Here is a 17,559-nt window from a genome sequence, read left to right as displayed (position 1 = left end):
AGCTGGTTTCCTTGGCAGTTGGTGGTAAGGGCTGGTGCACATTGGACATGAGCGGATCAGATCCCTGCTATCCTACCCAGGTACTCTACTGTGACTTTTTCTCACTCCCCTTTGTTCCCAGGGGCCTGATCAGTAATGTGGACAGCTGCTGTCGCTTGACCTGAGGCAGCAGCTAGCCCAGGAAGCCCGCGGCCCGGGATTGTCTGGGGCTGCTGGTGTGGGCTTGGCCCCGCAAGGGGAAGGGGTGGGCTGCTGAAATCCCCAGTCGGGGATCCTGGAGCAAGTTCAGAGACCAGGAAGTCTGCTTCACACAGACTGGCACGGTATGGGAACAAAGACATACCGGTGCAGACTTTCCGGGGGAGAGGTCAACAAGGGCTAGTTGTCTTGTGGCTGGGGACCTGGACTAGTCGGCTGTGCTCACCTCCCACTGCCAAAGGTCTCCTCTATCCAGGTGGGGCCTGGAGGGCGGCTGGGGATGTGTCTTTCAGTTACTGTGGAGCTCACTGTATGGTGTTTTCCATCTTGGCTTCCTGTTAGAATCACAAGGGAAGTGGGGTTTGGGGGTTTTTTTGTTTTGCTTTGTATTGTTTTGGAACGCGTGTGCCCTACCCTTAAGCAATTAAATAAGAATCTTGGAGGAGGGGATGTAGACTTCTGTATATTTTTGTATTTCTCAGCTGTTGTGACCTACTGATACAAAAGGAGATGAAGTGAGATGGAGTGAATCCTGGTCATGAAAGACTGAGAGAGAGTGGAGGGTAGGGGAGGCTGTGGTTCATCAAGTCGTGAGCTCTCAGGGCTGCAAGGGTCCTGGTGTGCAGTTCTGGAACACAAAACGTGGTCCCAGCCCAGCAGCAGGGCACCACCTGGGATGGGAGTTGGTTAGAATTCCTATCCAGCCCCACCCACTGATTCAGGATGTGCACACCAAGGTTTGAGCAGCCTGCTTTGGTCATTCATTCGGACATCCTCATTATCCTCTCCCTCCTCCCTCTCCTCCCTCCCCCTCCTCCCTCTCTTCCCTCCCTCTCCTCCCTCCCCTCCTTCTCCTCCTCCTCCCTCCCTCCCCCTACCCTCTTCAGTGGTTCTTAAGCTTGGCTGCATGTTAGAATCGCCTGAAGTACTTGCACAAATTCCAGTGCTGGGCCAGTCACATTAAGCCAGAATTTCTAGGTGTGGGACCCAGATACTCTTAATTATATTTTCCGGAAAAAAATTTTTTAACACCCCAGGTGGTTCTTCTGTTCAGTTAAGGTCAAAACCACCCAGTTTAACCACTGTTTCTCTGATTGAATGTGCTTCTGATTGATCAGGAGATCTTATTCAAATGCAGATCCTGATTTAGTAGGTGTGGAGGGGCCTGAGATTATGCATTTAAAAGAATTTTTCTTAATGTTTATTTATTTTACTTTTTAAATGTTTGTTTATTTTTGAGAGAGAGAGACAGAGAGACAGAGTGCCAGCAGGTGAGGGGCAAAGAGAGAGTGAGACATGGAATCCAGAGCAGGCTTCGGGCTCTGAGCTGTCAGCATAGAGCCCAGCGCGGGGCTCAAACTCATGAGCTGTGAGATCATGCCCTGAGCTGAAGTCAGGTACTTAACTGACAGAGCCACCCAGGTGCCCCAGAACTTTTCCTTACTGGGCAGGATCATCTTCCATCCCCACTGGGGTTTGGGGATGGGAGGATGTCTGGGTCTGATCCCCCCGCCTCATCTGCCCCTACCCTGCTCTCTCCTCCCCACCTCCAAGACTTTAATTCTTCTTTGGTGTTTGCTCCCCAGAGCAGAGCCTGGGGGCAAAACATCAACTTCATAATAGGACAGTGTTCAGGATAACTGATTTATGATTTGTAACAAAACCCAGCTCTCATCCTGAAGAAATAATTTGAGGTTTTCCAGGTCTCTCTGAGAGATCACAAACACTAGGGCTTCCCTCCCTTTCCAGGGGTGGGTCACAGGAATCACCTGGGCTGCTTGTGTAAATGCCTGTCCCGGGGTCCCATGCTGGCTGACTCAGCAATCCCCAGGAGGGGCCCTGGAATCTGTGTTTTCAGTAAGTGGTCCAGGGTAATTCCTCAGATCCAGGGCACCGAGGAACACTGTGTGAATGACAAAAAAAAAAGAAAAAAGAAAGGTGCTCGGTGTCCTGCGCCTCCTCATGTACCTGGGCAAGATGCAGAAATTCCTTCCGCAGTGACTCTGCTTAACCCTGGCTGCGTCCATGTGCTGGGACCTCTCTGCTTAGGTGCACGTAGCAGCCAACCGCTTTCCAGAGCCCTGTCCTTGCCATGCTGGCGTTGCCCTTACCCAGAAGGGTCTCCTGTCTCCTCCTCGACCAACCAGACCCTCCCCCCTTCCCTGCGACCCCCTTCAAACACTTGCCTTCATGGAGTCCGCCCTCCTCCTCTCCCTCCAGCACTGGGATGATAAGGGTTTGGACACTGTTTGAGTAGTCAGGGTCCAGGGGATCTGGAAGAGGCCGTACTGACCACCCCTTAGCGCACCCTCTCCCTGGTGTCTGGCCCGAGCGGACCTGTTCTTAGTAGTAGGCAACTGAGGATGGAGAGGGGGGCGACTGCCAGAAATAAGGGAACGCTTTGGATGGCCCAGGATTGGTAAAGCTCAGCCAAGTGGGTCGGAGGTTCCCGTCTGTCTCCTGGAGCTGGCCTTTCCCGGGTCCAAGTGAGGAGGACAAGGAACCCCGAGGAACCATGCTGGCGAAGCTGGAATAGGCCAGTGTGACTTGGGCCCTAACCTTCAAGGGGTGGGACTTGGTTTTCCTCTCTGGCATATGCCCCCACCTGGACCCCCGAAGCTGCCCTTGAGGAATTAGGAGGATGTTCCCTCTCTGGATGGCCTCCCAAGAAGCAGCTCTGTGCTTTCTGGAGAAGGGAAGGCAGGCATGGGTGTGTCCTGCTCTAGCGTCTTGGCAGGGAGTTTGCAGAGCTGACCGTGCACCTGTGACTCCTACCTCCTAGGTGGCCCGAGGCAGCCGCGATGACAGCTCTCCCCAGGAACCCTGCTACCCGCTGAGAAACATGATCAGCAAATCCCGTGAGTGTTGTCCAAAGGCTCCCCCACCCTGAAGGATGGGCCCCCAGAGGCCATCTTCCTTCATCCTGGGGATTGTGGAGGGACAGGCAGGGAACCAGGGGGTCCTCTCTTCATTCTGAAAGACCGTGGCGACACTGGGGCCCAAGTCCTGTGCTGGAAAACTAGGACCAGGCGAGGGCCGAGGACCAGGTCTGCTTGAGCTGGAGGTCGTAAGGGCCCCAAACAGGGTAGGTGGAGCGGGACTCTACCTGCCTGTCTCTGCTTCTAGCTCCTCTGTGCATGTGCCCTGCAGGCTTGAAGCTCCTGGCCATGTTGACTCTGGTCCTGCTCGTCATGGTGTGGTATTCCATCTCCCGAGAAGACAGGTACATTGAGCTGTGAGTCCAGTTTCCATGTCCTTCCATTGGTTCTTCTCAGGAACAGGCTCAGGGATGGAGCATGTTGAGGCAGCAGACCTAGTGCAGCCAGGAGGGCTCTGAGGGCCAGGACGTGACCCCTCCCTTGAGCTACTAGCCTGCGCTCCAGGAGGGCAGGTGGTGGGTTTGGGCGGGGGATGGGGTCGGGGATGTCTCCCCAGGGCCCTCACCCGGGGAGTTGAGGAGAAGGAAGAGCTGGATCCAGAACGAGTTGGTTTCAGAGCAAACTTGGGTGAGAGGACTGTACGCTGCCCATCGCCTCACACCACCCGTGCGGTGGGAGGAGGTTGGGGCTGCCTGGGGTGCCGGCCCCTGGGTCCCTGAGATGTGACCGGAGCTCCCGCCTCCTCTCCCTTTCTGTCTCCAGTTTTTATTTTCCCAGCCCCGAGAAGAAGGAGCCGTGCCTCCAGGGTGAGGCAGAGAGGAAGGCCTCTAAGCTCTTCGGCAAGTACGTACTTGAGGCTCAGGCGGGACGGGGCATGAGGTGAGGTGGGTTGAGGGTTTCACAGGGCGGAGGCCTTAGTGCTGGCTCGATGGAGGGGACCGTGTTAGCGGGCATGGGTCAAGTCACACGGTCAACCCGTGAGGGGAAGAGAGGCCCTTGAACGTGTCAGCACAGAGCTGTTTCTGAGGCGGACATCCTCCACTTCCCTCATATCGGTCAGGGCCCTGACCTGACCTCGATTCTGGCTTCTTTCTCCTCCCCACCCTGCTCTCACCTCCGTGCAGCTACTCCCGAGATCAGCCCATCTTCCTGCAGCTGAAGGATTATTTCTGGGTCAAGACACCGTCTGCCTACGAGCTGCCCTACGGGACCAAGGGGAGCGGTAAGACGTTCCGGGTTGACGGGAGTGGTGGGCTCTCACCTGAGCCACACTGTTGCCTGTGGGCCCAGTGCCCACGCTTTGAGCCAGGCTCCCACGCTGGGGTCAGGGGAGGAAGAGGCAGCCGGACCCCTGGGGAGCAGCGGAGGGAGAGTCTGCAGCCTTCGGAAAGCAGCTGTTGTCATCAGCCCCTCCCGATCCGCATCTTTTTGTAGAAGATCTGCTCCTCCGGGTGCTAGCGATCACCAGCTACTCCATTCCAGAGAGCATCCAGAGGTAAGGAGACGCTTCTCGCACTGGGTCCAAACACCCTCCCCTTCCTGCCACCCGGAGCCAGTCACGGGCCAGCACCTCCCAGTGAGCCTTCCCGGCTCTCATCCCCTGTGGCCAATTTGACCCTTCTTCCTAGCCCGTCTTGTCTCCAGGGGAGGCAGGGACGCCAGTGTCCACGGCAACTGAGCCCGGGCATCCGGGGCCGTAGCCCGCCGGGCATCGCCGTGGCAACAGGCAGGCCTGGGCAGCAGGCGAGGGGGCTTTGAAATGGGGTTTCTTATTAGTCCTCCCGCCAGGAGTTTCCCTCCTTTCCTCCTGTGCCTTCCGTGCTCTGCTCAGTCTCCTCCCCCGTCTGGGGGCTGCGGAGCCAGCAGGACCACAGAAGCAGGACTCCTGGGACAGGCCTGGTCCGAGGCGGCCCGGAGAGGAATCCTAAGCCCGGCCCCAGGCAGACCCAGGGCAGGGGTCACTCCCGGGGCTGATCACCCCTTCACCCTGGCAGCCTCAAATGTCGCCGCTGCGTGGTGGTGGGGAACGGGCACCGGCTTCGCAACAGCTCGCTGGGAGAGGCCATCGACAAGTACGACGTGGTCATCAGGTCTGTGGGACTGGCCCTCGCCCTTCTGCCTGGGAGTGACTGTGGATGGGCCAGCGGGGCTCTGGGTGACGAGCACCCTCCCCCCTGCCTCCCAGATTGAACAACGCCCCAGTGGCTGGCTACGAGGGCGACGTGGGCTCCAAGACCACCATGCGTCTCTTCTACCCTGAATCCGCCCACTTCAACCCCAAAGTGGAGAACACCCCAGACACACTCCTTGTCCTGGTAGCCTTCAAGGCAATGGACTTCCACTGGATTGAGACCATCCTGAGTGATAAGAAGAGGGTGAGTGGGGAGACTGGGAAGGGAGGGGTCAAGGCCCAGGGACGGAACACTGCCTGCCTCAGGACCTCACGCTCCACAGTGTCTGCCCCTGTGGTCTGAAGAGCCTGGGAGGGGAAGGTGTGAAGTCCGCGTTCCGCGGGGCTTCTGAAGCCACCCAGCATCCGGGGCCTGGTAGCCTGCAGGAGCAGGGGGCGGTAGCCAGGGGCACCCCAAGCTTGAGGCTGCCTAGGACATGGAAGCTGCCAGATTATGTGTAAGAAGTCTGGAAGCAGAGGAACTGGTTGGTAGTGACGTCCGGGCAGGGTGTAATTTCAAACAGGACATCTGTCCTTCTGCGTTGTGTCCACTGTGTCATTTCTCCAACCAGTCAAATGCCGAGTGGTCTCATCTCGCATCTTTTGCCAGATGTTTGACAGCCCCAGACTCAAGCCCCTTCTGCCTGTTTGGATATCCTTGGAAGTGGGCAGTGATTGGGCCCCCTGTTCTAAACACTGTCACCTGGCCTCCCTTGGGGAGTGCCCTCCCTCCTCTTTCTCTCCCTGATTCTCTCCTCTGGTCTCCCTTCCCCTCTTTGGCACCGGCCTCCACCTCCCTCCCCCTCCCACCCCTCATTCCCAGGGGCCTCTGCCATCCCATGGGCCCCACCTCCTGGCTGATGACCACCAGGCTGGACTTGATAAAGGTCTTTGCGTGTCCTCATCTCTCCCTTCCAACCCTGTGCCCCCTAGGTGCGAAAGGGCTTCTGGAAGCAGCCTCCCCTTATCTGGGATGTCAACCCCAGACAGGTGCGGATTCTCAACCCCTTCTTCATGGAGATCGCAGCTGACAAACTGCTGAACCTGCCCATGCAGCAGCCTCGCAAGATTAAGCAGGTAGATGATGGTGGGGCCACGGGCAGGGAAGCCAGAGTGTCTGGCTGGGATGTTTCTAGAGACTCTGGAAGCCACGGAGGACCCCGGGAGAGGGGAAAGCAACAACAGAGACAGTTAGCACCTGTGACAGCCTCCGAACCACGCCTCTAGGCACACCCCTGTATTCAGTCTGGGTTGTTTGGAGTCTGCAGGGAGGGAGAGTGACCCCTTTTTAGAACCTGGGGCCATTTGCAGGGCCGGGCAGTGAGGGAAGGGTCTGTGTAGGGGATGAGGCCAGAGTTGGAGGGTTTGGTGGGCGCTGGTCAGAATTTACAAACTAGGCAGATGCTGGGATAGTCCGCGACCTTGACTTTGGAGCAGCCTGAATCTGTGCAGTTACCATTAGGTCCCTCTATCTGTGATCTTATATTGGAACGTATTGGCCAGAGTGAATGAAAGGAGGTTCAGTTTGTCTTGCGTGTCCTGGTTTGGTGTGACGTGTCAGTTTTGGGAGTCAGGGTACAGGTTTGCGAGTTACGGTTTTGGTTCCAGCTGGCGGGCTTTGGCCAGTGGCTCGTAGCTTCCCAAGGACTTCCACACACGTCATTTGAGTGAGCAGAGAGGCCGTATGGGACAGTTGTTGGAGGCAGGCAGCATGCACAGATAGGACTCGGCTGTCCTGCTTACTCTGCGGCCTTGGGTGGATCAGCCACTTTGAGCCTCCAGCCTTGCTCTTCTTATCTGTGTGGTGGGGACAGTATCAGCACTGACCTTTTAAAACCCTTGTAGAAGTTAAAAACATGATTATATAATGTGTCTATTGTGGAGCTTGGTACTCAGTGGGTGCTCACTCTGTTTGCCGCGTTTTGAATTGATACTTTTATTCTTCACTGAACACTTACTACGATTTAGCTCCATATGTTGAACGCCTCCTTTTGTAGCTGCTCAGTCCCAGACCCAAATTTGCACGCTTGGGGGCTAAGACCTGTACCTTGCCCTAAGGACACTCAGTCTAGCAGAATAAACATGCGGGTTGCAACACGAGGCGGCAGATTGCCGCAATGGGGGTTGTTTCAGATGCTGGGGTGAGGGGCAGACCTCTGCGTGGGGCTGCCCGGGAGCCCCCCACCCACCCAGAGGAGGTTTGAGTTGGGCTTTGAGGAGTCATGGGGCCCATCGGGCAGAGACTTGGAGAAAGGTATTTCTTTTGGCCAACCAGCTTCTTGGGCAGTGAGTTCTAGTGCAGGTGAGGTGGTGGTGGGGAGAGGCAGCAAGGTGGCGTTGTAGGGCCCTGGTGGGGTGTGGCGCAGAAGGGGAAGGCCTGAGCCGGGAGACAAGAGAAGGACCGTAACCCAGCTTCTGGCCACGGGGAGGGAACGGGAAGTGATGTCCTAGATGTAGTAGTTTCCCATTGCCGCCTACCTAACAAATCATCACAGTTGAGTGGCTTAAAGCAATACCTGTTGATGGCCTCACAATTCTGGAGGCCAGAAGCTCAACACGCATGGCTGGCTTCTCTGCCAAGGGTATCCAAGGCTGAAATCCACTTGGTAGGTGGACTGAGTTCTTGTCTGGAGGCTGAGGGGGGAGAGTGTTCTTCCAGCCTCCGTTTTCTTTAAAAATTTTTCTTAATGTTTATTTATTCATTTTGAGAGAGAGCAAGAGAGAGTAAGTAGAAGAGAGGCAGAGAGAGAAAGGGAGACAGAATTCCAAGCAGGCTCCGCACTGTCAGTGCAGAGCAGATGAGGGGCTCGAACTCACAAACTGTGAGATCATGATCTGAGCCGGAATCAAGAGCTGGAGGCTTTGGGGCGCCTGGGTGGCTTAGTCGGTTAAGCATTCGACTTTCGCTTAGGTCATGGTCTCGCGGTTCGTGGGTTCGAGCCCCGCGTCGGGCTCTGTGCCGACTGCCAGCTCAGAGCCTGGAGCCTATTTCAGAGTCTGTGTCTCCCTATCTCTCTGACCCTCCCCTGCTCGCTCTGTCTCTCTCTCTCTCTCCTAGAAATAAATAAAAATATTAAAAAAAAAAAAAAGGAGTTGGAGGCTTAACCAACGGAGCCACCCAGGCATCCCCAAGGCTCTTCTTGTCAGAGTATTTCAGTTCCTTGTGGTTTCAGGACCGAGGTCTCATTTCTTTTGCTGGTTTTCAGCCTTGACACCCTTGGGGCTTAGAGACTATGCGTGTTTCTTAGGATACAGCCCCCTTCACCTTCTAGCCAGCAGTGACATGATAAATCCTTCTTGGGCCTCCCACCCCTGACTTCCTCCATTGCCTCCCTCTAGACTCAGAGGCAAAAAGCTCAGGTAATTACGTCAAGCCCACCAGAATTCTCCATCTTATGGCCAGTGGCACCTGTGGAGCGATATAATGTATCGCGTATGTATCTCAGAGCTGTAGGCACTCAGGGGGCATTGGGGGTTATCTTAGGGATCTCCGGCTACACCATTTATTTTACAGTGAAGTTGAGAGATTTATAACAATTCTAGGCTTCCCTCACAGACAGCTGGCTGGGCAGTAACATGCTTAACTACTAGAGGGAGTTCAGTGGGGAGAGGAGAGTCTGGCAAGTTTCAGGAGCCCACGTCTAGGCAGAGCTGGCTAGAAGGCCGTGGAAATGTGGTTCGGCAAAGGTGTGAACTGGATAAGGTAACGTAGTGGTGGTTGAAGCAACAGGGGTGAAATAGAAGGCCCAGGCAGGAAGGGACAGATGAGTCAACAAGAGAGCTCATCAGGGACCCCGGGACACACCTGGCAGTCGGAGGCCTGACGAGGTCCAGGGAGTGGATCCTGAATGGGAGTGCGCAGCTGAAGTGGTTGGGCAGGCAGCTTGCTGGAGCTGAGGGAGCAGGAGTTGTGAGCTTAGGGTATCACGATGCCCATCCCCATGGATGAATTAAGGATTGAGAAAGTAGGTCTCCTTAGCAGCTCAGAGGGTGGGTGGGAAAAGTATTGGTGTCCCTACTTCCGGGAAGGGGAGAGCCCATCCTCATCAGGGGGCACACAGCCCGTGAGTGAGAGAGACCAGGTTTTCTGAAAGAGATAAGGTTTTCCAAGGCAGAGTGCAAGACCTTTCCACTTCTTGAGCAAGTTTTTTAACAGTTGCCAGCCTCAGTTTCCCTATCTATAAAATGGGGCCCATTGTAATGTCTACCTCAACGTGATTTTGTGATGATTGGAGGCAATAATGTATTATGCTCGGTAAAATACTTAACATAGTGCACATAGTAAGTGTTCAAAAGGTAATAGATATTATTGTTATTATTATTATTGTCATCCTGAGTGTCAGCATCATGCCTAAAGGCCCAAACCTCCCTGCGATGTGTTGGGTTCTACTGTCTAGTCTGGTAGCCATGAGCCATTTGTGGCTATTTAAATTTAAATTTAAGTTAAATTAATTAAGTATACAATTAAATAAAGGAAAAGATTCAGCTCTACTGAAGCTGCATGGGGCCTGCCCTTATGCCCAGTAGCCACACGGGGCTTGAGGCTCGTTACTGCTGCATAGACGGACATGAAGAACCCTGTCGGGATAACAGAGTCTGTTGCAGAGCACTGGCCCAGAAGGCAGTGAAGGGAGAAGGGCTCCCTCTAATACTCTCCTCCACCCCCTCCGGCCCCTTAGAAGCCCACCACGGGCCTGCTGGCCATCACCCTGGCACTCCACCTCTGCGACCTGGTGCACATCGCTGGCTTTGGCTACCCAGATGCCCACAACAGGAAGCAGACCATCCACTACTATGAACAGATCACGCTCAAATCCATGGCGGTAAGCTGCCCCCCACTTCTGAGCTGGGTGGGAGGGCTGGGGACACTGGGTGAGTGAGAGTGGTGCCAGGGGCCCCGAGGTGGCTCGCGGTGAGGTCACTCAGAGGGTCAGAGCTGGAACCGAGACCCCTGGACTCCTGGCTGGGGTCCTCTCCATCTGGCCGCATAGGTCCTGTCTTCCTTGCAGGAGCCCACACGGGGAAGGGAGCTCCCGGAAGTGCGGGGCCGTGGGGAGCATCAGAGAGACCTTCTGGGGCCAGGGACATCCCTGGAAGTCTCTCAGTTTGCTTCCTTGGCTGTCTCCGCAGGGGTCAGGCCACAACGTCTCCCAGGAGGCCCTGGCCATCAAGCGGATGCTGGAGATCGGAGCAGTCAAGAACCTCACCTTCTTCTGACTTGGGCGGGAGCTCTACCCATCCGCCTGCCTGCTCTGCCACCTGAGCGACCCCATCCATGGCTGTGGGGGTGCCTGGTGCCAGCATGACCTGCCTGGACTCACCCTCCCCTGTGTGGAGAGGGGTCCTGGTACTGGCCAGGTCTGAGATGAGGCTGTGCCCCCAGCTGCTCTGGCGAAGGCCCAATCCCGTCAGGTGGCGGGAGGCCGTCTGAGGCATGGGCTCTATTGCTGTGGCATCCCTTCTCCACCAGCACCGGGAGGTTATTTAACGGGCTATTTAATTAAAAGGTAGGAATGTGCCATGGGCTGGTCCCATGGCCTCCGGAGGAGAGGGCGTAGTACAGTGTTCTGCCCCCTTTTTATAAAAAACACAGAAGTGCTGGGCCCACCAAAGCCTAGACCCAGAGCAGGCCTCCCAGGAGGGCCAGGACGTCCGGAGTGGGTGGGCGCCCTCCAGAGAGGGGCCGCTGCCTCCCAGCAGGCATGGGAAGAGCACTGGTATGGGGGGTTCCACAGAGAATGGGACCTCATCTAGAAAAGAGGTTTGAAACCTTTCATTAAACTATTTTTCCTAAAACGGAAGGAGTTGTGATACCCCGTGTCCTTCAGGTTGGGGAGGGCATCGATGGGGCAGTGGATCACGGCAGTGGGCCCCCTCTCCCAGCAGCAGGCAAGATTGTTAAAGACCAGCAGTGCCTCTGGGACCCCATGGGACCCAGGGTAGGCCATGCTCCTTCAGGAAATAGTTACTGGGTATCGTGCTTGGTGCCAAGTCATACATTGTCATCCTGGTGCGGACGGTGAGCAGGTGGGGCCCAGAGGAGTCTGTCTCTGGACACCTAGCCTGGCATCTTGCATTCTGGTTTAACGTTCCAGAGGTGGGGAGGGGTGGGAGGATGCCAGATGGGAGTGGCAGAACCCTCTCCCCCTCCCTCTCTTTCCCTCTCCAGCCTCAAGTTTCTGAAACCTCATGCTGGGAGGTGTGCGTTTGAGGACAGGGGTGGAGCCAGACAAAAGAAGCCAAGTTTCCTTTCTCAGATTGAGTGGGGATCATAAAATGGAGTTTAGAGAAGGTCTTGCCAGGGGCCCAGGCTGCCAGGATTGGGATGGGCAGGGCTTGGGCAGCGTCTGATGGATTTGGCGAGGCGCATCCAGCCAGTTGCCAGGCCAGGGGACAAAATGCTGTTTTCTCGGAGTCTCTAGAATTACGAGAGCCCTGCCATTTGCCTGTATCTCCCTGCTTTGTTCTCCATCTTCCCAGGCCCCGCTTAACTGCCAGCTAGGCATCTTGCCACCCCCACAGCTGTTCCTTTACATCTGGAGCCAGGAGGGAGAGCTGGAGCCCCCCCTCCCCCCATAGGGAATGGGACTCACAGCTGTGTTCCTGGCTTTCTCGGAAAGAGTTGCTGCGTTGAGGTTTTGAGACAGCTAGGCTGGGTCAGGACAGATAAAGAGGAGCAGAGATTTGGAGAAGCAGAGGCAGATGACACACTCCTGGACTGAGTGTTCTGGTAGTCTTGAGAACACCCAACCTCCTGCCACAGAACAATCCTGAGGACGTCACTGGGAATGGAATCACCTGCTGTCTCAGAAGCCTGGTGGAATTAGCCTCTCTCCCTCCAGGGCAGAAGGAAATCCTGAAAGCAAATAGGTCCCAGCATCTGCAGCCCCTAAGCCCCCTCCCCTCTCTTCAGGGGCAGGCTTTGTCTCCCAGGCTTTGACCTGGGGGCAGGGGGACAAGGCGGGGGTGGGGGGGGTCAACCTGATGACACCAACAGGGGTGTGAACCTGTGCAGCGATCTTATCTCTGCTTATCCCTGATGCTTTCCCAGTGGCTTCTCGTGAGGGTATGCAAGGGAGTGTCCATTTCCCCATCAAGGGCTATTGAAAGTGGCTGTCAGCACATATGATCCAGCTGTCCTGGACTGGGGCCACTGCCTGTTACTGAACACGCCTAAACTTGAGCCAGAATCCAGCACACTTGGATGGGTCAGACCCTGCCCCCGCCCCGCTCCCCTGCAACTCCACACACATGCATATAGACACGGGAGCATTTTACATTCTTGTTGGGTTATGTCTCTAATGCCACATGCAGAGTCTTTCACATTTACATACCAACAGGAGGGTGTCCAGGGAGGGAGCATATATACCCCAATTGGTCACTGTTCCCTCCAGTGAGCTCAGTTCTCTCCAGGCTGCCCCAACCCCAGCACAGATTGAGTCAGTCCTGGCCCAAGGTCAGAGTCAGGAGTAGAGCTTTGATGTGGAGTTGCTGGACGGGGTTCTTTGGTATTCTGAGAAAGGGACTGTCATTCTTCAGTAAGCTCAACCAATGGAAATGACCTGCCTTCCAGCCTGCCTGGTATTGATTAAACATGCCCTGAAAATGAGGCAGGAGGGGAAGTAGGGAACGGTAGGGGAAAGCACTTGAGTGCAAGTCCACAACCCAGGGACATTGGGCTCTGCCACTTCATTCTGTACCACCTTGGGCCAATCATTTCTTTTTCTTTCTTTTTTAAAAATTTTTAACGTGTATTTATATTTGAGAGAAAGAGACAGAGCACAAGTGGGAGAGGGGCAGAGAGAGGAGGCCACACAGAATTAGAAGCAGGCTCCAGCCTCTGAGCTGTCAACACAGAGCCCGATGCTGGGCTCGAATCCATGAGCCATGAGATCATGCCCGGAGCTGAAGTTGGACCCTTAACCCACTCAGCCACCCAGACACCCCCGGGCCAATCATTTCTGTCTTTGCTCCGACCCTTGTATTCACTGAAACGAGAGGGTAGGCCCAGTCGATGAGGACCACCTATACCAGAATTATCTGGAGGGTGATTTAAAGAATGGATTCTTGGGTCCTATCCAGGCCGCTGGGGATGAGGCCCAGGAATCTGGAATTTTAACAAGCACCCAGAACCACTGCTCCAGCAGTCTAGACTCCAGCATGATCTCACGGCCTCTTTCAACTCTAAGGTCTGTGCGCACAGCCCATCCTAATCCCTGGTGTCCTTGAGCTGTGTTAATTAGACACGCACGCTTTTCTCCCGAGGGCGGGAGGCAGGGAGGGAGAGGGCGGGCAGGCGCCCAGCAGCAACTGAGCTCGGCTTGCCCCGCCCCCAGCGCCGGTGCCGAGGCTGGGGCGCGCATGCGTCGTGGACTCGGGCGCGGGGCTGGCTTTGGCGGCTGTGGGAACCCGGTGGGGATGGCGGTGGCCGAGAGGGGACCTCCCGCAGTCCGCCCTGGAGGCCTCTCTCGGGGCTCCGACCCCAGCGCCCCGCCTGATCTGAGGCCGGCGCCTCCCTGGCAACCTGCTCAGGTCCCTGGCTGCGGCTGCACAGGGATGACCGGACGGGCTGCACCCTTCTGTCCCGATTTGCTCAGCCAGTGCAGACCAGGGCGCCTCTGCCCCTGGCTGGTCCTCCTTTGTGTCACCTATGTTGAATTCACCGCAGAGGCTGGTGTGAAACAAGCTTGGACAATAAGGGAGCCAAAGAGATCATCATCCAATGTAGACTCTAGAACCAGCCCCCCTCCACAGAGGGGGAAACTGAGGCCTGGAGAAGTGAAGGGACGCCCAGCTCGACCACCTAACTGGGCAAGGCAGAGTTTAGGCCCTTTACCTAGCCCAGGAACCCATTTAAATGATATTCTATATTCACATCACATGGTGTTGCCTTAATTTTGGACAGTTTGGATTTTTATTTACACTTTCCAAGGACATAAGTACATCCAGTTGTTTTACCCCAGAGACTGTCTAGCTTATGAAAAATTCGAGCTTGGAAACATTTCTGTCTTTGAGGCAGTAAGGTGTAGTGCACATAAAATATGGAAGGTTGGATCGTGGGTTCTCCCTGTTCTGTCATGTAATGAGCCAAGTACACCTCTCTCCCTCCATCTGTAAAAAAGCGGTTATGCATGCCTATCTCACAATGAGGTTTTAAAGATCTAATGGGAATATGGTTGTGAGAACATTGTGTAAACTACAAAGTATGATATAAATATTAGATTGGAAAGCTGCCTTGCATGATGAAAATACCAGAAAGCATAGGAAACAGGTGAGGTACACATCCTCAGGGCCAAATATTTGCCCAGGTACTGAGTAACATGGCTGGTTACAGAAGAGTCTTTGTCTTCAGATCACCCACAAGCTAAATAGGGGAAGGTAAGACATTGGTGAAGTGACTCAAATGCAGGCTTGGCATAATTAGACAATGAACAGTGAGTTCAAAGTGTTCTCTGGTAGTGATTTTCAAGTTGAAGTCAGTTGCCTTCCGGGTTTTTGGAGAATGTGGTTTCTTGGGCGACAGGATCCATTTTGATGGCATGCGGCATACCACAGGAGGTTCCTAGACTAAGGCTGAGAAGGACAGGCTCAGAGTTGGGGTGCTCTCCTCTAGACCCTCTGACCTTTTTGATGTCTTAATTATAGCTTCAGAAAACTATTTGTTAGTTTTGAGTATTCCCATGGTTCTGTACCAGACGCGGATCCAGGAAACCTTCCCAACTTAAAAATTGAAGGAGGGACATATGTGTGAGTGCCTGTAGTGATAGCCTGTTTCCCTGTCCAGCTCCTTCTCAGTGAGTCTCCCTCTCTTGTGAGAGATTGTGGGGATCCTGTGCCCGAGTCTCATTAGGTGTCAGATTTGGTGGGGAAAGCCCAAATGTATCGGGAGGCTCCACTTTGTGTAAAGTGATTACAGAGAGCTGGGAGCAGGTGGGAGAGACCACTGTCCTGACTAGGGAGGGTTAGCACAGAGGATCTGACAAAAGTTTTTTTTCGGGAAAATGAACCTTTGGGGGTTGATTTCAGGGTCCCAGGGAAGACCAACAATTTCAAGCCCACTACCCCTCAAGGGAGGCACGGCTTTCTCTCAAGAATATTGCAAGACTGGGAGGGTGGAGCTGGGTGGAGGGAATGAGAGAAGGCTCAGATGTTGAAATCACCCCAGGGGATAGGAGTTGGAATTACTGAACTAAGCTATTCCAGAACCATCTATTATTCTGAGGCTTCCTAAAACACTATTTACATACATCGCCAACTTTAACACTTAAGGAGTATCTTCTCTTGCTTAAAAATGTGTTTCTCTCCTGAGGAAAAAACTCACAAGAGTAGAAATTAGAGTCTGGTAGGGAGATTCTCTCCAGTTCTGTTCTTTTTTTTCCTGTAGATTTATGTCCCACGGATGTAGACCCTGCTTGGCAGGAGAGCTAGAGAAACTTTTAAATTAAAAGTCAAAGAGGAGGTTCTTATCCAAAAATTCCTTCTCCATTCAGTATTTCCCTCAAGTCCATTAGTGTCATGAATACGCTGCCTACTCATTGGGCGGCCGGGCCTTTTCATTTCCTTACAAAGGGGGTGAAAGTTGTTTCTTTTAATTTAATCCCCCTGACAATGTCTTTGTCTAATGAGGGTGACCTTCAAGGGGACGAATCCCCATATTCAGCTCCTTTCCCGAGTAGCACTTTTCGCCTTGCATAATTGGGAACAGATTTCAGAGAAGCCCCAGTTAATTAAGACCCAAATTCTCCCAAAGAAGACCCGTTTCTCGAGACTTCATATACTTTGTCTTTGAACATTAATACTTTAGATTCACCACACAGATGACAGTTATAAGGGAGCATTATTTGAATGGCCTCATAACATTCCAAGATACTTCCAAAGAAGCAGTGGAAGGATCCACGCTCACCACTGTTATTCAACATAGTGTTGGAAGTCCTAGACTCAGCAATCAGACAACACAAAGGAATTAAAGGCATCCAAATCAGCAAGGAGGAAGTCACACTTTTGCTCTTTGCAGACGACATGACACTCTATGGAAAACCCAAAAGACTCCATGAAAAAACTGCTAGACCTGATCCATGAATTCAGCAAAGTCGCAGGATATAAAATCAATGTATAGAAATCGGTTGCATTTCTACACACCAAAAATGAAGCAGGAGAAAGAGAAATCAAGAAATTGATCCAAACCCATAAAATGCCTAGGAATAAATCTCACCAAAGAGGAAAATTGTGTACACTGAAAACTATAGAAAACTTTTGAAAGAAGTTGAAGACACACACACACACACATACACAAAGGAAAAACATTCCATGCTCATGGATGGAAAGAACAAATATTATTAAAATATCACTGTTGCCCAAAGCAATCTACATGTTCAAAGCAATCTCTATCAAAATAACACCAGCATTCTTCACAGAGCTAGAATAAACAATCCTAAAATTTGTATGGAACTGGAAAAGATCCCAAATAGCCAAAACAATCCTGTAAAAGAAAACCAAACCTGGAGGCATCACAATTCTGGACTTCAAGCTATATTACAAAGCTGTAATCATCAAGACAGTATGGTCCTGGTACAAAAATAGACACATAGATCAAAGGAACAGAACAGAGAACCCAGAAATGGACCCACAAACGTATGGCCATCTAATTTTTGATAAAGCAGGAAAGAATATGACAATGGAAAAATGACAGCCTCTTTAGCAAATGGTGTTGGGAACACTGGACAGTGACATGCAGAAAAATGAACCTGGACCACTTACCTACACCATCCACAAAAATAAACTCAAAATGGATAAAAGACCTAAACTTAAGGCGGGAAGCCATCAAAATCCTAGATAAGAAAACAGGCAACAACCTCTTTGACCTCAGCTATAGAAAGTTCTTACTTGACATGTCTCCCGAGGAAAGGGAAACAAAAGCAAAAATGAACTATTGGGACCTCATCAAGGTAAAATCCTCTGCAGGGTGAAGAAAACAGTCAGCAAAACTAAAAGACAATGAATGGAATGGAAGAAGAAATTTGCAAATGGCATATCAGATAAAGGGTTAGTACCCAAAATCTATAAAGAACTTATCAAAATCAACACCCCAGAAAACAAGTAATCCAGTGAAGAAATGGGCTAAAGACATGACGAGACACTTCTCCAAAGACTTCCAGATGGCCAACAGACACATGAAAAGATGCTCAACATCACTGATCATCAGAGAAATACAAATCAAAACCACCTCACATCTGTCAGAATGACTAAAATTAACTGAGGCAAGAGCAGAGGTTGGCAAGGATGTAAAGAAAGAGGAACCCTTTTGCACTGCTG

At 52.9% G+C, this 17,559-nt stretch overlaps 1 protein-coding gene across 13 annotated transcripts in view; it reads left to right on the top strand.

Moving 5' to 3' along the window:
- The window catches only part of ST3GAL4 (ST3 beta-galactoside alpha-2,3-sialyltransferase 4), a 76,930-nt gene extending 65,882 nt beyond the window's left edge, over window positions 1-11,048 (top strand). For 9 of the 13 annotated variants that reach the window (XM_039254865.1, XM_039254870.1, XM_039254873.1 and 6 more), the window contains 10 exons: window positions 2,981-3,056; window positions 3,325-3,433; window positions 3,840-3,920; window positions 4,202-4,299; window positions 4,512-4,572; window positions 5,072-5,167; window positions 5,263-5,452; window positions 6,181-6,324; window positions 9,927-10,070; window positions 10,378-11,048. In XM_039254865.1, coding sequence (XP_039110796.1) covers window positions 2,981-3,056; window positions 3,325-3,433; window positions 3,840-3,920; window positions 4,202-4,299; window positions 4,512-4,572; window positions 5,072-5,167; window positions 5,263-5,452; window positions 6,181-6,324; window positions 9,927-10,070; window positions 10,378-10,464 — 1,086 coding nt within the window. In that variant the 3' untranslated portion in view covers window positions 10,465-11,048. The remainder of the gene's footprint in view (window positions 1-2,980; window positions 3,057-3,324; window positions 3,434-3,839; window positions 3,921-4,201; window positions 4,300-4,511; window positions 4,573-5,071; window positions 5,168-5,262; window positions 5,453-6,180; window positions 6,325-9,926; window positions 10,071-10,377) is intronic. The other 4 variants (XM_039254868.1, XM_039254874.1, XM_039254866.1 and 1 more) reach the window with 3 other exon arrangements.
- Window positions 11,049-17,559: the final 6,511 nt, after the last annotated feature.

This window comes from Hyaena hyaena, unplaced genomic scaffold (genome assembly GCF_003009895.1).
Source record: "Hyaena hyaena isolate Hyena2069 unplaced genomic scaffold, ASM300989v1 scaffold_500, whole genome shotgun sequence".
NCBI lineage: Eukaryota > Metazoa > Chordata > Mammalia > Carnivora > Hyaenidae > Hyaena > Hyaena hyaena.
This window is presented reverse-complemented; position numbering and strand designations above follow the sequence as displayed.